Source organism: Microcaecilia unicolor, chromosome 2 (genome assembly GCF_901765095.1).
Source record: "Microcaecilia unicolor chromosome 2, aMicUni1.1, whole genome shotgun sequence".
In the NCBI taxonomy this organism is placed as follows: Eukaryota; Metazoa; Chordata; class Amphibia; order Gymnophiona; family Siphonopidae; genus Microcaecilia; species Microcaecilia unicolor.
In genome coordinates, this window is record NC_044032.1 from 219997455 (window position 1) to 220017872 (window position 20418).

Sequence of the window (20418 nt, forward strand, 5' to 3'; positions counted from 1 at the left end):
ATGAGCAATGAAGCCTGGTACATCTTCCTCCCAAAAGAATCCAGGGTTCTAGCTTCTCTGTCTGAGGGTGCCAAGGCATAGTCACTGGAACTCCTGGCTCTTTTGAGAGCGGAATCCACCACCATAGAATTGTGAGGCAACTGAGGCCTATCAAAACCAGATGCACTGTGGAGCTAATACTGGATGTCAATCTTATTGTGAATGACAGGGACCGAAAGAGGAGACTCCCAGTTCCTGACAAGGCCTTCCCTGAGTACTTTGTGGAGAGGTGCAGTCATAGCCTCCTTAGGAGATATGTAGTCCAGGACCTCGAGCATCTTGGCCCTGGGCTCATCCTCCACTTTCAAAGGAAATGAAATCAGCCATTTCCTTTAGAAAAGATGGAAATGAAAGGCTCTCTGGAGGACACTTTCTCATTTCAGGTGGAGGGTAGGGTTCGGAGGAAATCTCGTTAAGACTTGTCCAAGAAAAAGTACTTGGGATCCTCCTCTGAATCCCATGAGCGCTCCTCTTCGGTGTCAGACAGTATCTCTCGATGAGATTGTCGAGACCAAACCTGCCTCAGTGCTGAGGAACCATGTCTTTCAGAGAAGCATCGAGAAGCCTTCTGTCTCAACTCTGGCAAAGCTTCCTCCACCGAGGAAAAGTACCTGGGATCCTCCTTTGAATCCCATGAGCGCTTCTCTTCGGTGTCAGACAGTATCTCTCGATGAGACTGTTGAGACCGAACCTGCCTCAGTGCCTCGAGAAGCTGACTCCTGTCTTGACTACAGTGAAGCTTCTTTCACCGACGTCGAGGGAGTGCTGGCTTGGGTGGCGGTCGACATCGGTGCCGCAGGTGGCGCTGGAGTCGGAGGCCGCATCGCAAGCTGAGGGCCAAGCGGGGCTGCAATAGGAAGCAGGGTAGGCGCAAGCACCCCCTGATGCTGATGCATAAGGCCATCCAGCAGCTCAGGGAGCAAGACCCAGATGCGCTCGAGGGCCAACACCGGGAAAAGCTGGGATGCTGGCTGAGGCGTAGGTTGCAGAACTGCTGGGGTCGACACAGGAGCTGGGTCTCGGCTGCTAGGAGACATGCACATCGGCACCTCCTGTATGGAGGGGGAGAAGGCCTCCTGGTGCCGACACTTCTCGGGTGCCGAGTCCTTCAACACCCAGGAGCTCCTGGCACCATATATCGAGGGTGACCGATGATGATGCTTCTTGGCGTTCGCCTGAAGCAAATTACCAAGGCTCTTCGGTGCTGATGAGGATGACGTCGAATCCTCACATCGCCTCGGGGTCGGGTCCGATGATGGACGGTCCCAGGGGCCCTGCACAGCAGGAGGCCTCGAGGCAGATGGAGACCCACTCGATGTTCCCAGTGCCTATAGGTTTAGTAGCAACCATGCTTACTGATGCTCCTCATGTCGGTGTGATGCTCGACATCGAGAAACCGGACTTGGCTACAAAAATCCTCTCTCGTTGAGCCTCTTGGGAAAGCTGGTTCCTCTTCTTCATGCAAAGACAGAGAACACAGTTAGCAGGGCTATGATTGGGCCCAAGACACTGCAGACACCAAGAATGTGTGTCCTCCCCCGAGATTGTCCGATTGCACCAGGAACAGCGCTTGAAGCCACTGGGAATCTTCGTGGACATGGACAAAAAATTTGTGTCAGCTAAATTAAATGACACTATGGTGCCTAATAAAATGGGGCAAGGCATGACAAAAAGAAAAGGGAAAGTCCCAGCCGAAGTCAGGGCCTAAAAGTGGCCTGATGATGGAAAAACAATATAACTTAAAACTGGGCAAAACAATTCTAAAGAAAATAAAGGAAAGGTGAAATAAATTCAAACAAGAGGAGCTGAATCCACCAGCATGGTACGTGTGGAGCCTGTGCTTTTCATCAATACCATCCTGTCAGAGCGGTCGACATCGGTAGCTTGGAAGACACCACAGTCATAAGTGTCATGGCCTGCTCAAGGCAGATACAGAACACACTGATAATCAAAGAAAGACTTCCTTTACGCATACTTGCGAGAAAACTTGACAATACTGGATAGTATTTCTACCATGATGAAAAAAATCAACACTGAAAATCAAAATATCAAAGAAAATTCCTTCAGAAAAAGATGCCTGTGATAGAAAAACCACAGAGCTTTCCTCAACACCTTGATCTCTCTGAAAAGGAGAGGAGGTGAGGCAGAAAAACATGATTAAATATGTAAGACAACTCGATAAGTAAAGAAAAACTGAAAACAGAACTATAGTGAGCAAACCATGAAAATGTAGATGAACAATTAGGGGAAAAAGAAAAAAAAAATCTATGAAAAGCTCAAGCAGCTGTGGAGACCACAGAATGTGCCATATATGACCAGTAGATAAGGCACAACTGAAAGCAGCTATAGTGCCACTGAGCATGCCTGTTTTCTCCTGGGCATGCTCAGTAAAGATTTGAAGCCTTTACTAGAAAGCTCTAGAATATGCTAACTACTATTCATGGTCACAACCCAGTTGTGTGTGATGGGTGATCTGCTCATCTTCAAAGAATAAATTCTTGTCATGAGCCAACTTAAAGTACTTAAAAGTGGCTGTTGTAATGTTAACGAAGTTAGTTGCATTTCAAAAAAGGTAGCTTCTCAACATTGTTTACAGTATATGTAGAAAGCCTTTCTTCCCCCTTTATTCAGTTATGGGTTCAACTGAGAACCTTCAACCTATTCAATCACTGGTAGCATACACCAGTAGGATGACTATTTCAAACTACTAACTGTTTATTGGCAAATCCCATCTACATTAACAAGAAGTTATTCAGCAACCATATACCAACATAGTCATAAAATAAGGCACTTAGACATGCAAAATCTGGAAATAACATCTAAACCTTCTTATTTATTCTCATTTGTTAAATATATGAGACATAAACATTTGAATTTATATATCATCAACTGCTACATGTTCCTAATCATTAGTAAGGTTTATTTAGTGCCACGACTTCAAGTTAAGTTCAGCTCATTCCATTATCTGAAATGACTTGTTTCCTCTAAAACTAGAAAATAATGTCCTGAAAAATTTACAAATACTGACATTTCAGTTCCATTCACTTTGACAAACTTATGATTCATCTAATTTTCAGTTCTAAAATATACTTTTATCACTCAGAATAAAAAATATACTATATAAAAAATGTAGGCACTAAGAACAAAGAAATACAAATTTTGCATTATTTGGAAAGATTTCAACCAATTCTATGGCTTTATATAAACTGATATATTCATTATGGCACAATGACAGCAGCCAGGAGTGCTTTGTATTTTATAGATTTCTTTTCACTGGAAGTAAAATACTCCAATATATAACTCGCAGACAGATGTATAGAAGGAATGCTGTCTCCAGCAGTATGAATGCTTTTCACAAGAAATTCTCTTACTGTCATTAAGCCTCAGCATTTTCTCTAGAATCAACAAACGTCTATAGAATATTTTGGACTAGTTAAAAATGTCATCATTCTTATGGAGAAGAATATTTCCACAGGTGCATAATGTAACTGAAAGCAAGTGCTCAAAAACAATATTTTTTTTATGCTAGAAGGTCTTATCGGTAGAATTCATTATATAAATCTTAGTACATCTTGGGATTAACAAATAAATCTTATACTAATGTATTAAAATCACAAACCTAATTCATATTCTACCCTTACATCATATAGGACTAGTGTAGAAGGCTTGGAAATTTACATTTGTAAATGACAGATTTACCCAAGTAAATCAGCATGTAAGTAGCAACTTTAGAACACGTTCCTATATGTATAAACGACATCAAGCAGAAAGAACTGTAAGTGGATTGATTTTGTATTTAAAAATTTATACCTAAGTCAAATCACGCATAACCCCTGATTAACATCTTGCTTGGACCTGGGCATAGAAGAATGCTTAAGGTGGGAAATGTGCTGACCTCTCTGGTATTTAAATTCACTTTTTGCCAAACATTTTGGAAGTGAATATTTACAAAGTCTGCCACATAGTCATACAAGTGGTATTACTTATATGGCACAAAAAAAAATCACAGGTTATATATGTGTGCTGCACTACTTATACATTCACACTACCTAGTGATGCTGTTTTTTTTTCTTGTATGTATTTTATGATTTTTTTTCTATTGTGCGTTGTGCCACTTAGATGTATGTTTTGGCTGGAACCATAAGTAGTTTATAAAAGGCTCCACATTTGCTAAGTTTTTAAAATTTTATACTAGTTTAGTTTTAACAAATGCAGATCAAAATGTCCATTTTTGAACCTAGACAATGTATAGGAAGTCATCTGCATAGTATACTTCAACTCAAACATTCACATTATAAATTGATTCATTTAAATTTATGTATAAAAATATGTTGCTATAGAAATGCATGGTTAATTTTTTTTTGGAGTATTCCATTTCATTGTGTAAGAGTTCATTATTAGCAGTTAGATTTGTGTGTTAGTAATTAGATATTAGTAGTCACAAGGAAAGTTTGGAATCATGCCAAAATGTTTATCTGAAAGGACACCTAAAGAGTTCATTATCTGAAGGATCCATCATAAGAAAAAGAGCAATTTCCCATTTTGTCATAATAAAGTTGGTACACAACTTATAATTCAGTTTCTTTCACCTGTAACATTTGACTTCCAGCACCCTCCCTCATCCTGTAAGGCCTTATAACTCCATCTTCATGAAAGAATCGGGGAGGGCGCAGACTCTGCACTTCACCAGAAGACTCTGTAGCTCTACAAAACAGGAAACACAAAACATATGCATAATATACAAACTGAACAGAATGTTTGAAATCCATGATTTTTATGTTAACTGCACTCTGTTTTCTCGTTTATTTGGTAAGTAACATATTTAAAATATGTCCAGATGTTGAAAACATAAGTGATCCTGAAGAAAACAATTACTTACCTGTAGAATATGTTCTCTATGGACAGCAAGATACAAGTCCTTGTAGATAGGTGATATCATCCAAAAGAGCCTGATGGAAAAGCTTTCCTAGCTTAATGTAAAAGCATTTGAGAACATAGTAACATAGTAGATGATGGCAGAAAAAGACCTGCATGGTCCATCCAGTCTGCCCAACAAGATAAACTCATATGTGCCACTTTTGTGTATACCTTACCTTGATTTGTACCTGTCTTTTTCAGGGCACAGACCGTATAAGTCTGCCCAGCACTATCCCCGCCCCCCCCACCACCAGCCCCGCCTCCCACCACCAGCTCTGGCTCAGAAGCCCTAATGTGCATGTGTGTGATTTCCCACATCACTGTCATACAGGATTTCCCTCAGTCTCTAATACAGCTTAGAGAAGAAAAACCTTAGGGAAGGTAGGCAGGTATGTGAGGACTTATATCCAGCAGTCCATGGAGAATTCTTGCTAGAGGTAACCAATTTGGTTTTTATGGAGGACAGGCAAGATAGCACGTCTTCATAGATGTGACTCCCTAGCTGCAGGCTGCTTTCAACAGAAAAGGTGAAAAATACAAAAAAAACCCCATGTGATCTGTGAGGGTAGGGCATAGAGCCTCCACAGACACAGCCAAGCCCAGAACATCTTTAGTGGCATTTTCCAAACAAATATATATTCAGAAACCTGTTCTCTTCACTGGCCTGGAAACTCAGGATTAAGAGTAAACCATCTTACAGCTTAACTCCAGTCATCAAAAGGGGCTGGCTCCTAAATTCACAGTGTTAGAGTAAGAACCTTTCCTACCTTCTGCTCCTTCACACAGGCATTGGAGGAGTACACTGGAGGGTTGTTTTTTCTTACTTCTGGGTCACCCCGGCTTGTCTCTCTCCTCTGGGTTTTTATCTCCCCTAGCTGAACCACATCTTTCCTACTGAGCTGACTTCAAGTGAGCCACCAATGTAGCCATGGCTCTAACACTATGAGTCATGACATGACCCTCTAGAGTCAGCCCAGCTTGGGCATAAGTGAAGGAAATGTAATCTGCTAGCCAATTGGAAATGGTGTGTTTCCCGATAGACACTTCCCTTCTGTTGGGATCAAAAGAAATAAACATTTGGGCGGAATGTCTGAAGGGGCTTGTCCACGCCACGTAAAAGGCCAATGCTCTCTTGCAGTCCAAGGTGTGCAACTGACGTTCAGCAGGGCGGGTATGAGGACGGGGAAAAATGTTGGCAAGACAATTGACTGGTTCAGATGAAACTCTTGACACCACCTTTGGCAAAAACGTAGGGTGCGTGTGGAGGACTACTCTGTTATGATGAAATTTGAGATAGGGTGCATGGACTACTAAGGCTTGAAGCTCACTGACCCTATGAGCTGAAGTAACAGCCACCAAGAAAATGACCTTCCAGATCAAGTACTTCAGATGGCAGGTATTCAGTGGCTCAAAAGGAGCTTTCATCAGCTGGGTGAGAATGACATTGAGATCCCATGACACTGGTGGAGGTTTGACAGGGAGCTTTGACAAAAGAAAACCTCTCATGAAGCGAACAACTAAAGGCTGTCCACAGAGAGGCTTACCCTCTACACGAGAATGATAAGCACTAATTGCGCTAAGATGAACTCTTACGGCGTTGGTCTTGAGACCAGACTCTGACAAATGTAGAAGGTATTCAAGCAGGGTCTGTGTAGGACAAGAGCGAGGATCTAAGGCCTTGCTGTCACAACAGACGGCAAACCTCCTCCATTAGAAGAAGTAACACCGCTTCGTGGAACCTGTCCTGGAAGCAAGCAAAACTCGGGAGATACCCTCAGAAAGACCCAAGGAAGCAAATTCTATGCTTTCAACATCCAGGCCGTGAAAGCCAGAGACTGGAGGTTGGGATGCAGAAGCGCCCCCTCGTTCTGAGTGATAAGGGTTGGAAAACACTCCAATCTTCATGGTTCTTCGGAGGATAACTCCAGAAGAAGAGGGAACCAAATCTGACATGGCCAGAAGGGAGCAATCAGAATCATGGTTCCGCGGTCTTGCTTGAGTTTCAGTAAAGTCTTCCCCACCAGAGGTATGGGAGGATACGCATACAGAAGGCCTGTCCCTCAATGAAGGAGAAAAGCATCTGATGCTAGCCTGTCGTGGGCCTGCACTCTGGAACAGAATTGAGGGATCTTGTGATTGGCTTGAGTGGCAATAAAATCCACCGAGGGGGTGTCCCACGCTCGGAAGATCTTGCGGACAATGGCCATGTTCAGTGACCACTCGTGAGGTTGCATTATCCTGCTCAACCTGTTGGCCAGACTGTTGTTTACGCCTGCCAGGTATGTGGCCTGGAGAAACATACTGTGGTGGTGAGCCCAAAGCCACATCCTGACGGCTTCCTGACACAGAGGGCGAGATCCGGTGCCCCCTGCTTGTTGATGTAGTACATCGCAACCTGATTGTCTGTCTGAATAAGGATGATTTCATTGGACAGCCGATCTCTGAAAGCCTGTAGAGCTCGCAACTCCAGGAGGTTGATCTGAAGACCTTTTTCCTGAAAGGACCAAACACCCTGAGTGTGAAGCCCATCGACATGAGCTCTCCACCCCAGGAGGGATGCATCCATTGTCAGCACTTTTTGTGGCTGAGGAATTTGAAAGGGATGTCCCAAGGTCAAATTGGATCGAGTTATCCACCACTGAAGGGAATTGTGAAAATCGGTGGACAGATGGATTGCATCCTCTAGACTCCCCGCAGCTTGATACCACCGGGAAGCTAGGGTCCATTGACCTGATCTCATGTGAAGACGTGCCATGGGAGTTACATGAACTGTGGAGGCCATATGGCCTAGATGTCTCAACATTTGCCGAGCTGTGATCCGTTGAGACGCTCTGGCCATGGAAACTAGAGACAGAAGATTGTCTGCTCTTGCCTCGGGAAGATAGGCGCGAGCCGTCTGTGAGTCCAACAGAGCTCCTATAAATTCCAGATTCTGGATAGGGAAGAGATGGGACTTGGGGTAATTTATAACAAACCCAAGTAGCTCCAGCAGTTGAATAGTCCTCTGCATGGACTATAGAGCCCCTGCCTCTGAGGTGTTCTTCACCAGCCAATCGTCGAGATAAGGGAACACATGCACTCCCAGTCTGCTTACAGACACTGCAACTACCGCCAGGAACTTTGTGAAGACCCTGGGCGCAGACGCCAGACCAAAGGGCAGGACACAGTACTGGAAGTGCTGCGTTCCCAGGCGAAATCGAAGATACTGAAAGTACCGGGATGTGTGTATAAGCCTCCTTTAAGTCCATAGAGCATAGCTAAATGTTTTCCTGAATCACGGGAAGAAGGGTGCCCAGGGAAACCATCTTAAACTTTTCTCGGACTAGGAATTTGTTCAGGGCCCTTAGGTCTAGGATAGGACACATCCCCCCTGTTTTCTTTTGCAGAAGGAAGTACCTGGAATAGAATCCCAGCCCTTCTTGCCCTGGTGGAACGGGTTCGACCGCATTGGCCTTCAGAAGGGCGGAAGAGTTCCTCTGCAAGTACCTGCCTGTGCTGGAAGCTGAAGGATTGAGCTCCCGGTTGGCAATTTGGAGGTCTAGATTTCAAATTGAGAGTATCCTGACCGGACTATTTGAAGAACCCACCAGTCGGAGGTTATGAGAGGCCACCTTTGGTGAAAAAATTTTAACCTCCCCCCGACTGGCAAGTCGTCCGGCACGGACACTCTTATTGCAGCTATACTCAGCTGGAGCCAGTCAAAAGCCCGTCCCTTGCTTTTGCTGGGGAGCTACAGGGGCCTGCCTTGGTGCACGCTGTTGACGAGAACGAGAGCGCTGGGGATGAGCCTAAGAAGACTGTTGAGAAGGCGGAGTGTACCTACGCTTATCAAAAACATAGGGAGCACTCTTCCTTCCCTGAAAAAAACATCTACCTAATGAGGTAGAAGCAGAAGGCACCCGGCAGGAGAGATTGTCCATAGCGGTTTCCCGCTGTGTGATTTGATCAACCACTTGCTCGACCTTCTCACCAAAAATGTATCCCCCAGCAAGGGACATCCGCAATCCGCTGCTTGACTTGATTGTCCAGGTCAGAGGCACGCAGCCATGAGAGTCTGCGCATCACTATACCTTGGGCAGCGATTCTAGATGTAACATCAAAACTATCACAAGCACCCCTGGTCAGGAATTTACAACACGCCTTCTGCTGCCTGACCACCTCCTGAAAAGGCTTGGCCTGCTCCGGAGGGAGCTTATCAACCAAGTCCGCCAGTTGCTGCACCGTGTTCCGCAAGTGAATGCTCGTGTAGAGCTGGTAGGACTGGATTTTGGAGGCGAGCATAGCAGCCTGATACGCCTTCCTCCCAAAAGAGTCGAGTGTTCTAGATTCTCTTCCTGGGGGAGCTGAGGCAAAGTCTCTAGAACTCCTGTCTCTCTTGAGAGCGGAATCCACAACCATAGAAACCACTGGGAAGGGAATAGCCACAGACATTTCCTGGACAATGACGAGAAGGAGAGACTCTCTGGTGGAGAAAGCTTCCTCTCAGGTGAAGGAGTTGGATCAGAAGGAAGATCACAAGACTCCTCAGATGAGAAATACCTGGGATCTTCCTCTTCATCCCACGAGGCATCCTGATCGGTGTCGGACAAAAGTTCTTTAACTGCAGTCCTGAACTGGGCCCGTCTCGATGCCGAGGAACTGTGTCCTCAATGGCGATGCCGAGAAGTCGACTCCCCTGCCGGTGGCGATGAAGCTCCCTCCATCGACGGAGAATCGACCTGGGTGGCAGGTGGCACCGGCATTGAGGACCTTGCTACGGGCATAGAGCCAGCTGCCGCTTCCACCGACGGTGCGGAAGGTGCAAGCACCTCCGGCACTGGAGCAGACTGATGCAGCAAGCTCTCCAGGAGACCTGGAAGCAGGGCTTGGATGTGCTCGTCCAGAGTCGCCGTTGAGCAAGGCTGCATGGTCGGTATAGGAGCCGGAGTCAGAACTTGTTGAGGCTGAGGAGGCGGTACCGGGCTGCCTGAAGACTGACGCGTCGGTACCTGCTGAATAGAGGGTGAGCGGTCCTCTCGGCGCCGACGCTTCACGGGTGCCAGATCCCTCGATGCCCCAGAGCTCCCAGTACCGTGCTTGAAAGGAGATGGATGACGGCGCTTCTTCACCTTTGCGTGATGCACATCATCCAGACTCCTCGGTACCGATGAGGAGGACATGGAATCCACACGTCTCCTCGGGGTCGGGTTCGAGACTGGTCGGTCCCATGGGGCCTGCACAGCACGAGGCTTCGAGACAGGTGGAGACCCATTCGACACCTCACTGCTTCCAGCATGTATTGGTCTTTGGACAGCCATTACCTGCGCTCGTGAAGTCGATGCAATCCCCGATGTCGAAGAACCAGCCAAAGCTCCAAAAAGAGCTTTTCTCGACACCTCTGTCCACTTTTTCAAGCTAAGACACAACTTACAAGCGTCTGGGCGATGGTCGGGCCCAAGGCACTGAAGACACCACGCGTGGGGGTCAGTGCCCGAGATATACCGGCTGCACCGAGTACACTTCTTGAAGCCGCTGGGAGTCCTCGATGACATTAATGGAAAAATAGCAGCGGTGAAGTCAAAATCCGCGATTGTGCCTAAAAGAGAAGCACAAAAAAGAGGGAAAACCCGTACCCACAGCTAAAAAGACCACGACGAAAATGAAAGGAAATTTAAAGGGAAAGAAAAAACTAGGAAATATAGGGACTTTTTTTTTTAACTTGTTAGGACACAGAAAAATTAAAAGAAAAGAAAACCCCGGAGGGTTCAGACGGCAAGACTCTTCTCCAGGGCCTGAGAAAGAAACCGCAAAACAAAGTCACTCTCTGTTGCAGAAAGACAAAAACTGAGCGGGAACGCTCACGTGGTGAGCAGGAAAATGGCCACACATGTGTGGTGCGCGCGATTCACGCGCCAGAAGGCTCTGGCAAACTTTTAAAAAATTTTGCTAATGGAAAATTTCCCATTCCTGGGCCGCCGTGGACGTCAACCGAAGTGTGAGAACAAGCAGCTTGCTTGTCCTCGGAGAAAAAAATGCATTGGCTCCCAATCAAAGAAAAAAAATGCTTTCAAAATCTGCACCTTGGTCCATAAAATTATCCATGGTGAGGCCCCATAGACATACCAACCAGAAACGCAAAAAGGTCAACACGCACATACCTAAATCTCCACTACCCAAGCTGCAAAGGACTAAAATATAAATCAACCCATGCATCCAGCTTCTCCTACATAAGCACGCAACTAAGGAATGCACTAACAATCATCTTGAAAACAAAGCAAGAACTAACAAAATTCCGGAAATCATTAAAAACCAACTTGTTCAATAAGGCATACCAAAATGATCCAACCTAAACACCTGAACCCTGCAATACAACGAAACATATACCAGAACTGGACAAAACTTGACACTTCCTCCTTGACTACCTAATTTACTTTGTCACTCTTGAACTCTAACGCAATACCACTCTGTATTTCTCATACTGGAATTTGGGATTGCCATCACGGTATTATGTAAGCCACTTTGAGCCTGCAAATAGGTGGGAAATGTGGGATACAAATGCAATAAATACTTCCGCCACCGGAGTCTGATATAAAGCTCGTATAGCTGACAGAAAAAAACCATTTATCCCATAGGATTTGAAAGTCGCAAACATAAAATCCCAATTTACTCTGTCAAACACCTTCTTGGCGTTGAAGCTAATAAGCAGCGCCTAAGTGAGGTTATGCTGCAATAGTTATTATAGTTATTGCATACATGTCAAACCCCATCATACATGTCAGACCTAACTGATTTAACAGCACAAAACATCAAAAATTCATCACGTACCTTCCTAAACCTCCACTACCCCAACTGCAGAGGATTCAAATACAAATCACTACACACATCTACCTTCACATACCTCTGCACAAAATCATGGAATAATCTACCAAATGCTATAAAAACAACACGTGACTTGACAGCCTTCCGGAAGTTATTGAAGACGCACCTGTTCGAAGAGACTTACAATAAGAATCCTCCTTAATGACTTGATTCCATTCTATATCTAAACCAACTAATACTGATCCCTCTAAATTGATTATGTTAATCATATTATCACCATTGGTCATTATATCTTACTTGTTTTTATTTTGTGTTATGTAAATCATTCTACAGACTAGCTACCTAATTTCTTACACAGTAATATGTTAAATTAGAACAAACCTCTTACTCTGCTTATAATTATACCTTTTGCAACATAATGTAAGCCACTTTGAGCCTGCAAATAGGTGGGAAAATGTGGGGTACAAATGTAGCAAATAAATAAATAAAATAGTTGCAAAGATGCCAAAAGTTTTCTCATGTTACGTGCTACGGAACGTTCTCTCATGAAGCCTACCTGTGGCGCAGCCACCAAGCCAGGCATGACTCTGGCCAGGCGATTCGCCAGAATCTTGGCAAACAGTTTAGTTTCATTAGGGAGCAAAGAAATTGGTCTGTACGACACTGCCTTGAGTGGGTCTTTTCTCCGGTTTTAGCAGTATTATAATCTGCGCTTTTTCCAAGAATCCGTCACCACTTCCCTCAGCGACAAATTGATTGAAACCACTGTCAACCATGGCGCTATGTCAGATACTAAAATTTTATAAAATTCCGCAGTTAACTCATCCACCCCCGGGTGCTTTATGAAGGGGGCTGGCCTGAATATTCCATCGTACTTCATCTTCCGTGATAGCTCCGTTAAATGCCTCTTGTTGTTTCCTTGTTAACATAGGGAGATCCTGCCCTCTAAGATACGTCTCCCTTTGTAGGCATATATCTGCTGGGGAAGAGTATAAGTGCTCATAAAAATATTTTAAAACCCTATTAATCCCCTCCGGCGTATGATGGTAAAACCCCGCAGAGTCTCGTATTTGAGTAACATGTCTTACGCCACCCGTTTCACCAAACGTGCAAGCAACGTTCCCCTTTTATTAGCATGTTTATACCAATTGAACCTATAATAAAAATATGGACTTTTGGATTTTAGAATGAATCACTTGATTTAAGCCGCTTGTGTTGCCAAAAGATTAGCTTTATTGACCATTGTCGGTAGCTCCCCAAATCTTTGCCTGTCCCGTCTAATCTGTGCTTCCGCGACTCTCGCTCTACGTTTATGTGTATAGTAAGATATAATGTATCCCCTCAATACTGCTTTTGCAGCCTCCCAGAAAAGAATAGGATCTGTGTGAAACTTTCTCTATTAAAATCTGCATAATCCTTCCAATGCATGCTTAAGTATAAAACTGAGAATCATAATACAGTTCTCTGTAAAATTTCCATTGAAAGTGTCCCCTTGGTTCTACGTTACAAGAGAGGGAGATCCAGATCAGTGCATGATCAGACACTTGGGTAGGCCCTATCTCCGACTGAAGTAGTGCTCCTGAACAACACTTCAAAATCAAAAAATAGTCTATACGCGATTGTGTATCATGTGCTCTGGAAAGATGCGTATAATCTTGCTCCACTGGATGAAGCAAACGCCACGAGTCTATTAACTCCAAAGCATCACACAACCAAGGAATACCTCGACTGTAGTTCACAGGACCCACCCCCGAGGAGCCAGAACTGTCCACCAAAGGGTCAAAGACCGCATTAAAATCTCCTCCCATAGCAACTGGAATCTGATCAAAGGATTGTATATGTTTAAATATGTTCTGATAAAAGCTTTTGTCATATTGGTTGGGCGCATAGACATTCACTAATAACAAAGGCTTCTTATTCAGAAGCACCTTCACAATGATATATCGGCCCATGGGATCCACTATTAAATGCTGCTTTTCCACTTGAACCTCTTTACGAAATAGTATAATTACCCAGCTTTCCTTTGTTTCGCAGGGCCTTCTATGTAGTCACCAACCCACCAACGGCACAATTTTTTATGTTCTAAAGAAGTCAAATGCATTTCTTGAAGCATTGCAATGTGTGTTTTTTCCTTCTTCAAAACCTGCAAGATTTTGCTACATTTAATAGGGGAGGAGATGCCTCCTACATTCCAAGATACCAATTTAACCATAGCCCTCCCCCCTGTTCCTGCGTTTAGCTTGATGAGAAAATCCCACAAAGAACCTTTCCTAAAACCCATGGAAGAGTGTCCCAGCCTACACCTTCCCTTCCACAAACACATTCTTGCATGAGGTACAGACTGAACCTCCATGACCCCCCTTTGTAAATTCTGGAGCTGACCCGTTCCCCTCCCGTAACTCCCCCCCCCCACCCCGTCACCACCCAAACCCCAAACAAAACTCCTAGTAACCCTCAAACCCCCCTAATTACGAGTCTAGTTAAGACTCTTCACGTATTAGTGCCCTTCCCCCCCTCCTACAATAGGTCCTTTTGCGCTGAGTATTGCAATAATGGTGGTGCAGTATCCTATCTCGTCCCCACCAAACCCTCCCGCCAGACAAATTCAATAAGACCCCCTCAGAAAATCGCATACAACCTCGTGTTTCTCTGCTCCAAATTCAAAACATATTCCATCAAACTCGAATAGTCCCAAAAACACCTGCCCTAATTAGCATGCAAGCGAAGGAGAACTAAAAAAAGAAAAATAAAATAAAAAGGGGAGATAACAGAAACAGTAGATAAACTCAGCTATATCATCTCAATTCAGTTCAAACAGTTTCAATCCAAGAACAGCTTTCTATCTTTGACTGCAAGTCAATACCCCTCTAGCATGCAACAATCAAATGGTGAATGTATAGAACATCCCCACCCCCCCCCCAAAAAAAAAGGAAAGGGGGGGGGGGGGGGGAATAACAGAAACAGTAGATAATCTCAGCTACATCATCTCAATTCAGTTCAGATCAAACAGTTTCAATCCTAGAACAGCTTTGTAGCTTTGACTGCAAGTCAATATCCCTCAAGCATGCAACAATCAAATGGTGAATGTACATAACGTCCCCAACCTACCCCTCCACAAAGGAGAAAAAAAAAGGTTTTTGAGTTGCTGTGATATCAGGAGATTTTTCCAAGGCCCCTTCAGATCAGTCATAAAAAGATATCCCCTCCAGTAGCCAGCACATCTAGACCAAGGCATACCATCCTGAAATGATGTCATCCACGAAGACAAAGAGAGACTATCCAAGTATATGTGGCACTGGCCAAATTTCAAAGTCTAAAATTGCCGCTCCTCCACTAAGCGGATTAGTCGCAATTGTAATCACCTCGAGGGACCCCCATTCAGGGTCTCCAGGAACTCTTTCACTGCTTCTGCTGACTCGAACACCTTGTCTGCCCCCTCATGGAACACTCTCAGTTTAGCAGGGTATACTAAGGAAAATTTCAGCCTCCGTTCATATAAGGCAGTACAGATTGGCGCAAAAGCCCTTCTTGCTGCGGCCACCCATGCCGAATAATCTTGAAAGCACAGTATTTTTTGGCCTTCATAGGAAAGACAAGACCCAGCTCGCACTGCCTGCAGTATTGCTTATGTTCATAATGTAGTATTCTCATGATCACCGCACATGGCTGGGAGTTGCCTGTGTGGGCCTACCCTATGTGCTCTCTCAACTCTCAGTGACCCCGACAGATTATTAAGATTTAAAGTTTTTGGCAACCAATTTTCAAGAAAACTCACCAGGTCTGAGTCCCTTAATTGTTCAGAGAGGCCAATCAATCTCAGATTATTGCGTCTGGACCTATTCTCCAAGTTGTCCAACTTCATTTCTAGCTCTAGCAGCTTTTTCTGCATTGCTCCTGCAGGCTCTGCAGACTCCGTCATCCGATCCTCCAAGTCGCTGATTCTTTGCTGCATCTGGTCCAGATCTAGATGGAATCTTTCATGAGCCGCCTCTGCCCGATCATACAATGCCTGTAACTTCTTATCCAAAGCTGCTTCCACTGCTGCTGTAACCTCCGCCGTCCATAAAGAGCAAACCGTACCATCCAGCGGAACCTGTGCGTCCGCCATTTTGCTTTCAGTTGTTCTTCCCCTCTCCTTTCTTTGTATTTTTGGCTGCCATTCCGTGAACCGGGCACTAGCGATATTACCGTCAACACTTGCCTGCTTCTCAGAGGTAACTGCACCAAGTCTGCAATGTCTGCAAAAGCGCTTTACTGCTGGATTAAATAGTTTGATTAGGGGGGAAGCGCAGGAGCTCCTCTTTTCAGCGACCGCTCCCCAGCATAGCACCACGGACCTAGTGTTGCTATTTAATGGTTTGTGGACCTGGCTGGTCACTATATTGATACTTTGCTTGCATTGGCAAGGGTCTGACAGTGGCTACTGTATATTCTCCTATAGTTCAGGGTCATGCATTTTCTGTTGAATGTTAGCAGCAATGTTTATCTTGGGTATTTGTCTTTTGATTATCTGTGGGGACTATATGGATTCCAGTGTGGATAGACTCCCTGCAACATCTCAACCTGCTAACCCTTTGCACCATTTACCATAAGAACATAAGCATTGCCATACTGGGACAGACCTAAGGTCCATAAAGCCCAGCGGTCCATCAAGCGCAGCATTTTTCCAACAGTGGTCAATCTTTACTACTTTACTATTTCATTGGATGTGGTAGAAGCTTGGCATACACTACATCCAATAGATAAAAATTGTACACATTTTGCCAGAGAACATCGGGCCATCTCCCGATTGGATTATATTTTGGTGGCTAAGGACTGGTTTCCCAGAATTTTGAGGGCTGAGATGAGGAAGCAACAAATTTCAGATCACTCCTTAATATGGGTGGAAGTTAACAGTGCTCCTAGCTATTATTTCACCCCTCGGTGGTTCTCTCCAAAGCATTTATATACTGATGGGCATTTTCAAAAATAATATGAATTCCATTTTTCCAATAGATATCATAATTCTTGTGATAAGGATGACCCTCTGCTGTTTTGGCAGACTGCTAAAGTTGTTCTGTGTGGGGAAGTCATTGCTTATGTTGCTCGTAGGTGCAGGGAACTTAATCAGGCTATTCTTACTTTAACTGTAGATTTAGCACATGAGTGCAGGAAATGTACTTATGCCCCTATCGGGCTAATAGGGAGAGTATGCAATTCCTTCAATCGTTGCTCAATTCTAAGTTGCATGAATGGGCGAGGAAGGTGAACACTTATTATAAACTAGTAAAAAATGCCCGTTTCAAAAGGGAAGGAAATGGGCGCTAGCAAGGCCATCCCCCACCCTCCCTGTTCCAGACTCTGCCCTCCCTCCGTTTTCAACCCCCCTTCCATGACCCTGTCGACCCCCCCCTGATGTCAGACGCACGCAGAGGAACTTGAATATTTTTCATGGCTCTAATATCAAGTTACTTTCACAGAATAGCCTGGGTATGTGCCTGTACAAAAGACACTGACAATCGCAAACCAAAATTTAACAAAATAAATTACAGCTAAAATATCTTTAGTATGATCTTCCTACTTCTGATTCTGTATAAGCGTACTAGTGATTATTTCCTTGGCCTTGCCTATCAGTGTAAAATTTGCTATAGAACTCAGCTTTCATAGAAAGTACAAACTCAACTTAAAACAGCAGGCCCTAGAAGCTTCTAACAGTCCCTCAGAAACACACACACAGAAAAAAAAGCCTAAATACATACGAGTGAAACAAAATAAAGGGGTCCTTTTACTGAAGTGTGATAGGCACGTACCCCCCAGATTCTAGATAGCACACCTAGAGATCCACGATGAAATCCAAGTGGATTCCATAACAAGGTGCATAACTTAACAAGCTAATGAGTGCTAACACTTAACAAGCAATAATGAACACTAATTGGTACTATTTAGAATTTACACGCACAATTCACTAAGCGTATTCTGTGTGCCAAACTTCTAACATGTGCAGGAAAAACAGGGCGTGGTTATAGGTGTTGAGGGCATTCTGAAATTTACGTGCATAGTTATAGAATATGGCCCAATGTGCGTAAATCTACATGCTGCAATGTATGCCATGTTTTCGCTGATGTAAATGGATGTGCATAATTTTAGGCACTGAGATATCAACTAAGCGTATTCTATATACCACACCTAAATCTAGATGCCGCTTATAGAATATGCTTAGTCGGCACTGATGTCTTCGCCAATTTTTTTAGGCATCATATATAGCATCTCCCCCTTAATGCACGAATTGTTGTGTGTTAACTGCTACCAAACATGATAACTGCTTTTGCTCTATTTTTGCAATTAGCATGCACATTCAAATGTTAAGGGATGTTTGTGTTATGGAGTATAACTAGGTGAGGCATGGATTCAGAATGGGAATGAACCGCATATTCCAGTGCTGTTAAATGTGTATATTTTTGATAGTTTCATGGTAGTTCTATTATAAGGTTTCAATTTACTTTTTTCAGGTTTATCTCATTTATTGTATTTATGTTTATTCTTTGTTATTTTACTACTGTTATGCTGTTAACAAAATTGTAATTTTTATCTTAAACTGTACCTGCTGTACACCGCCTTGGGTGAATCTCTTCATAAGGTGGTCACTAAATCCCAATAAAATCAATCAATAAATAAAATATTGGAGTTCTGTGTGATGACAATTTTGCAATTAGTGCAAGTCCACTTAGCAACATGTACCTGAATGTAACTCACCTTGAGCTACTACTGAAAAATGTGCGAGTGAAATCTAAATAAACAAACATCTAAATAGGGCACACTAAGTGCATCTGTATTAATTGCAACCAGAGCGCTAATGGATATTTTCACACGCAACCTGAAAAAAAAATGCTAGGCATGCCTTTTAATAGGTGCCATGTTAAATTTAGTTACTGTTCATTAATTTCTTGTGTTAAGCTGCGACAACTGCAACATTTAACATACAGTACTTTAGTAAAAGGACCCCAAAATGTCGAAATCTTAAAAATCAGTCTCTCTGGTCAGAAAACTTTCCAAAAAACTGCTGACGATGCTGTAATGAAACTTTGGTCACTGTTTCTACCAGCAGCTTTTACCACTAGTTATTCTTTTCACTCTTGGCAATATGGATAAGGTAAGGGAACACAACTACAAAAATTAATACATAAAATACAAGCAACACTATACTGAGACATACTAAAGTCCATCAAGCCCACCATCCTGTCTCTGACAGTATACTAGGTCACAAGTACTCAGCAGATCCAAAAAGTAGATCTATTACTCGTGGCTCATTTCCAGGTTTGAGCAATGGCTCCCTTAAGTCTACCTGGCTCGTGATGTTACATAGACTTTTCCTCCATGAACCTGTCCAAATTTTTTTTTAATCTTGCTATGTTGTTTTCCTGACCACACCCTCCAGTAACTGATTCTACAGTTTAATTATATGCTGCACAAAATAAAACATTTCTTCAATTTGTTTTCAGTTTGCTGGTCATCAGTTTCCCAGAGTGTCAACTTGTTGATGTGTTATTTGACAGGTTGAACAATTATTCTGTAATTATGCCATCCCACTCATGTTTTATAAACTTTTATCATATCCCTTCTCAGTCATCTTTTTTCCACAGTGAGAGCTCACACCTATTTAGCCTCTTTTTAGTAAGGGAGGTATTCTGTTCCCTATATCATTTTTGTCACTCTCCTCTGAACCTTTTCTAGTTGCGCTATATTCTTTTGAGGTGGGGTGATCAGAGTTATTTCCTGTGACATACAAACACAGAACATGGCAGCAGATTAAGAACCTACGGCCCATCCAGTCTACCAATCTATGACAATGGCAATATTATTTTGACTCCTATACCTAAAAATACCCAAACTAGCCTAAGCTTAGTTATAGACCAGTAGCCTCAATTCCTCTTCTTGTTAAAGTAATGGAAGGACTTGTCATGCACCAATTTATGGATTATCTCAAGCTTCATGCCATTTTGCATAGTTCACAATCTAGTTTTAGGCCCTCTTACAGTACAGAAACTGTGCTTGCCACCCTCTTAGCTAACTTTAGCTAACTTAGCAACAAAATATTGATACTTCAATTTGATCTATCCAGTGCCTTTGATACTGTTGATCATAATATTCTTTTAACTATTCTTGTTTATTACGGAATCTGTGTTGTCATTCTGAAATGGTTTTATGGCTTCTTAAGATCTAGGACGTATCACGTCAAACAATCAGTTGTAATTTCTTCCACTTGGTCTCCTGGCTGTGGGGTCCTTTACGGTTCCCTTCTTTCTCCCATCTTAACATTATGATGATTCCTCTTGGTTATCTTTTAGAAAAACATAGTCTTTCGACATACATATATGCTGATGATGTCACCATTTATATCCCATTCTCTAAGAAATTACTTGACAAAACTCACATGATTAGTCTAGGGATAAAACTTATGGAATCATGGGCTTCTAAATTCAAACTAAAACTTAATACGGATGAAACTAAGGGCTCTGTTTACTAAGGTGCATTAGTGTTTTTAGCGTGCCTAAACTTAGCGCACGTGCTAACCATGTAGGTGCCTATAGGGATATTATAGGTATGTACATGGTTAATACATGTTAAAAACGTTAATGCGCCTATAACACTGCTTATTAAACAGGGCCCATAGTTCCTAATAATAAC

At 43.3% G+C, this 20418-nt stretch overlaps 1 protein-coding gene across 1 annotated transcript in view; it reads right to left on the minus strand.

Annotated features, from left to right (window-relative positions):
- Positions 1-20418, minus strand: part of VPS13A (vacuolar protein sorting 13 homolog A) — a 556982-nt gene that overhangs the window by 72737 nt on the left and 463827 nt on the right. The window contains exon 68 of the mRNA XM_030193720.1: positions 4629-4743. Within this exon, the coding sequence (XP_030049580.1) occupies positions 4629-4743 (115 nt within the window). The remainder of the gene's footprint in view (positions 1-4628; positions 4744-20418) is intronic.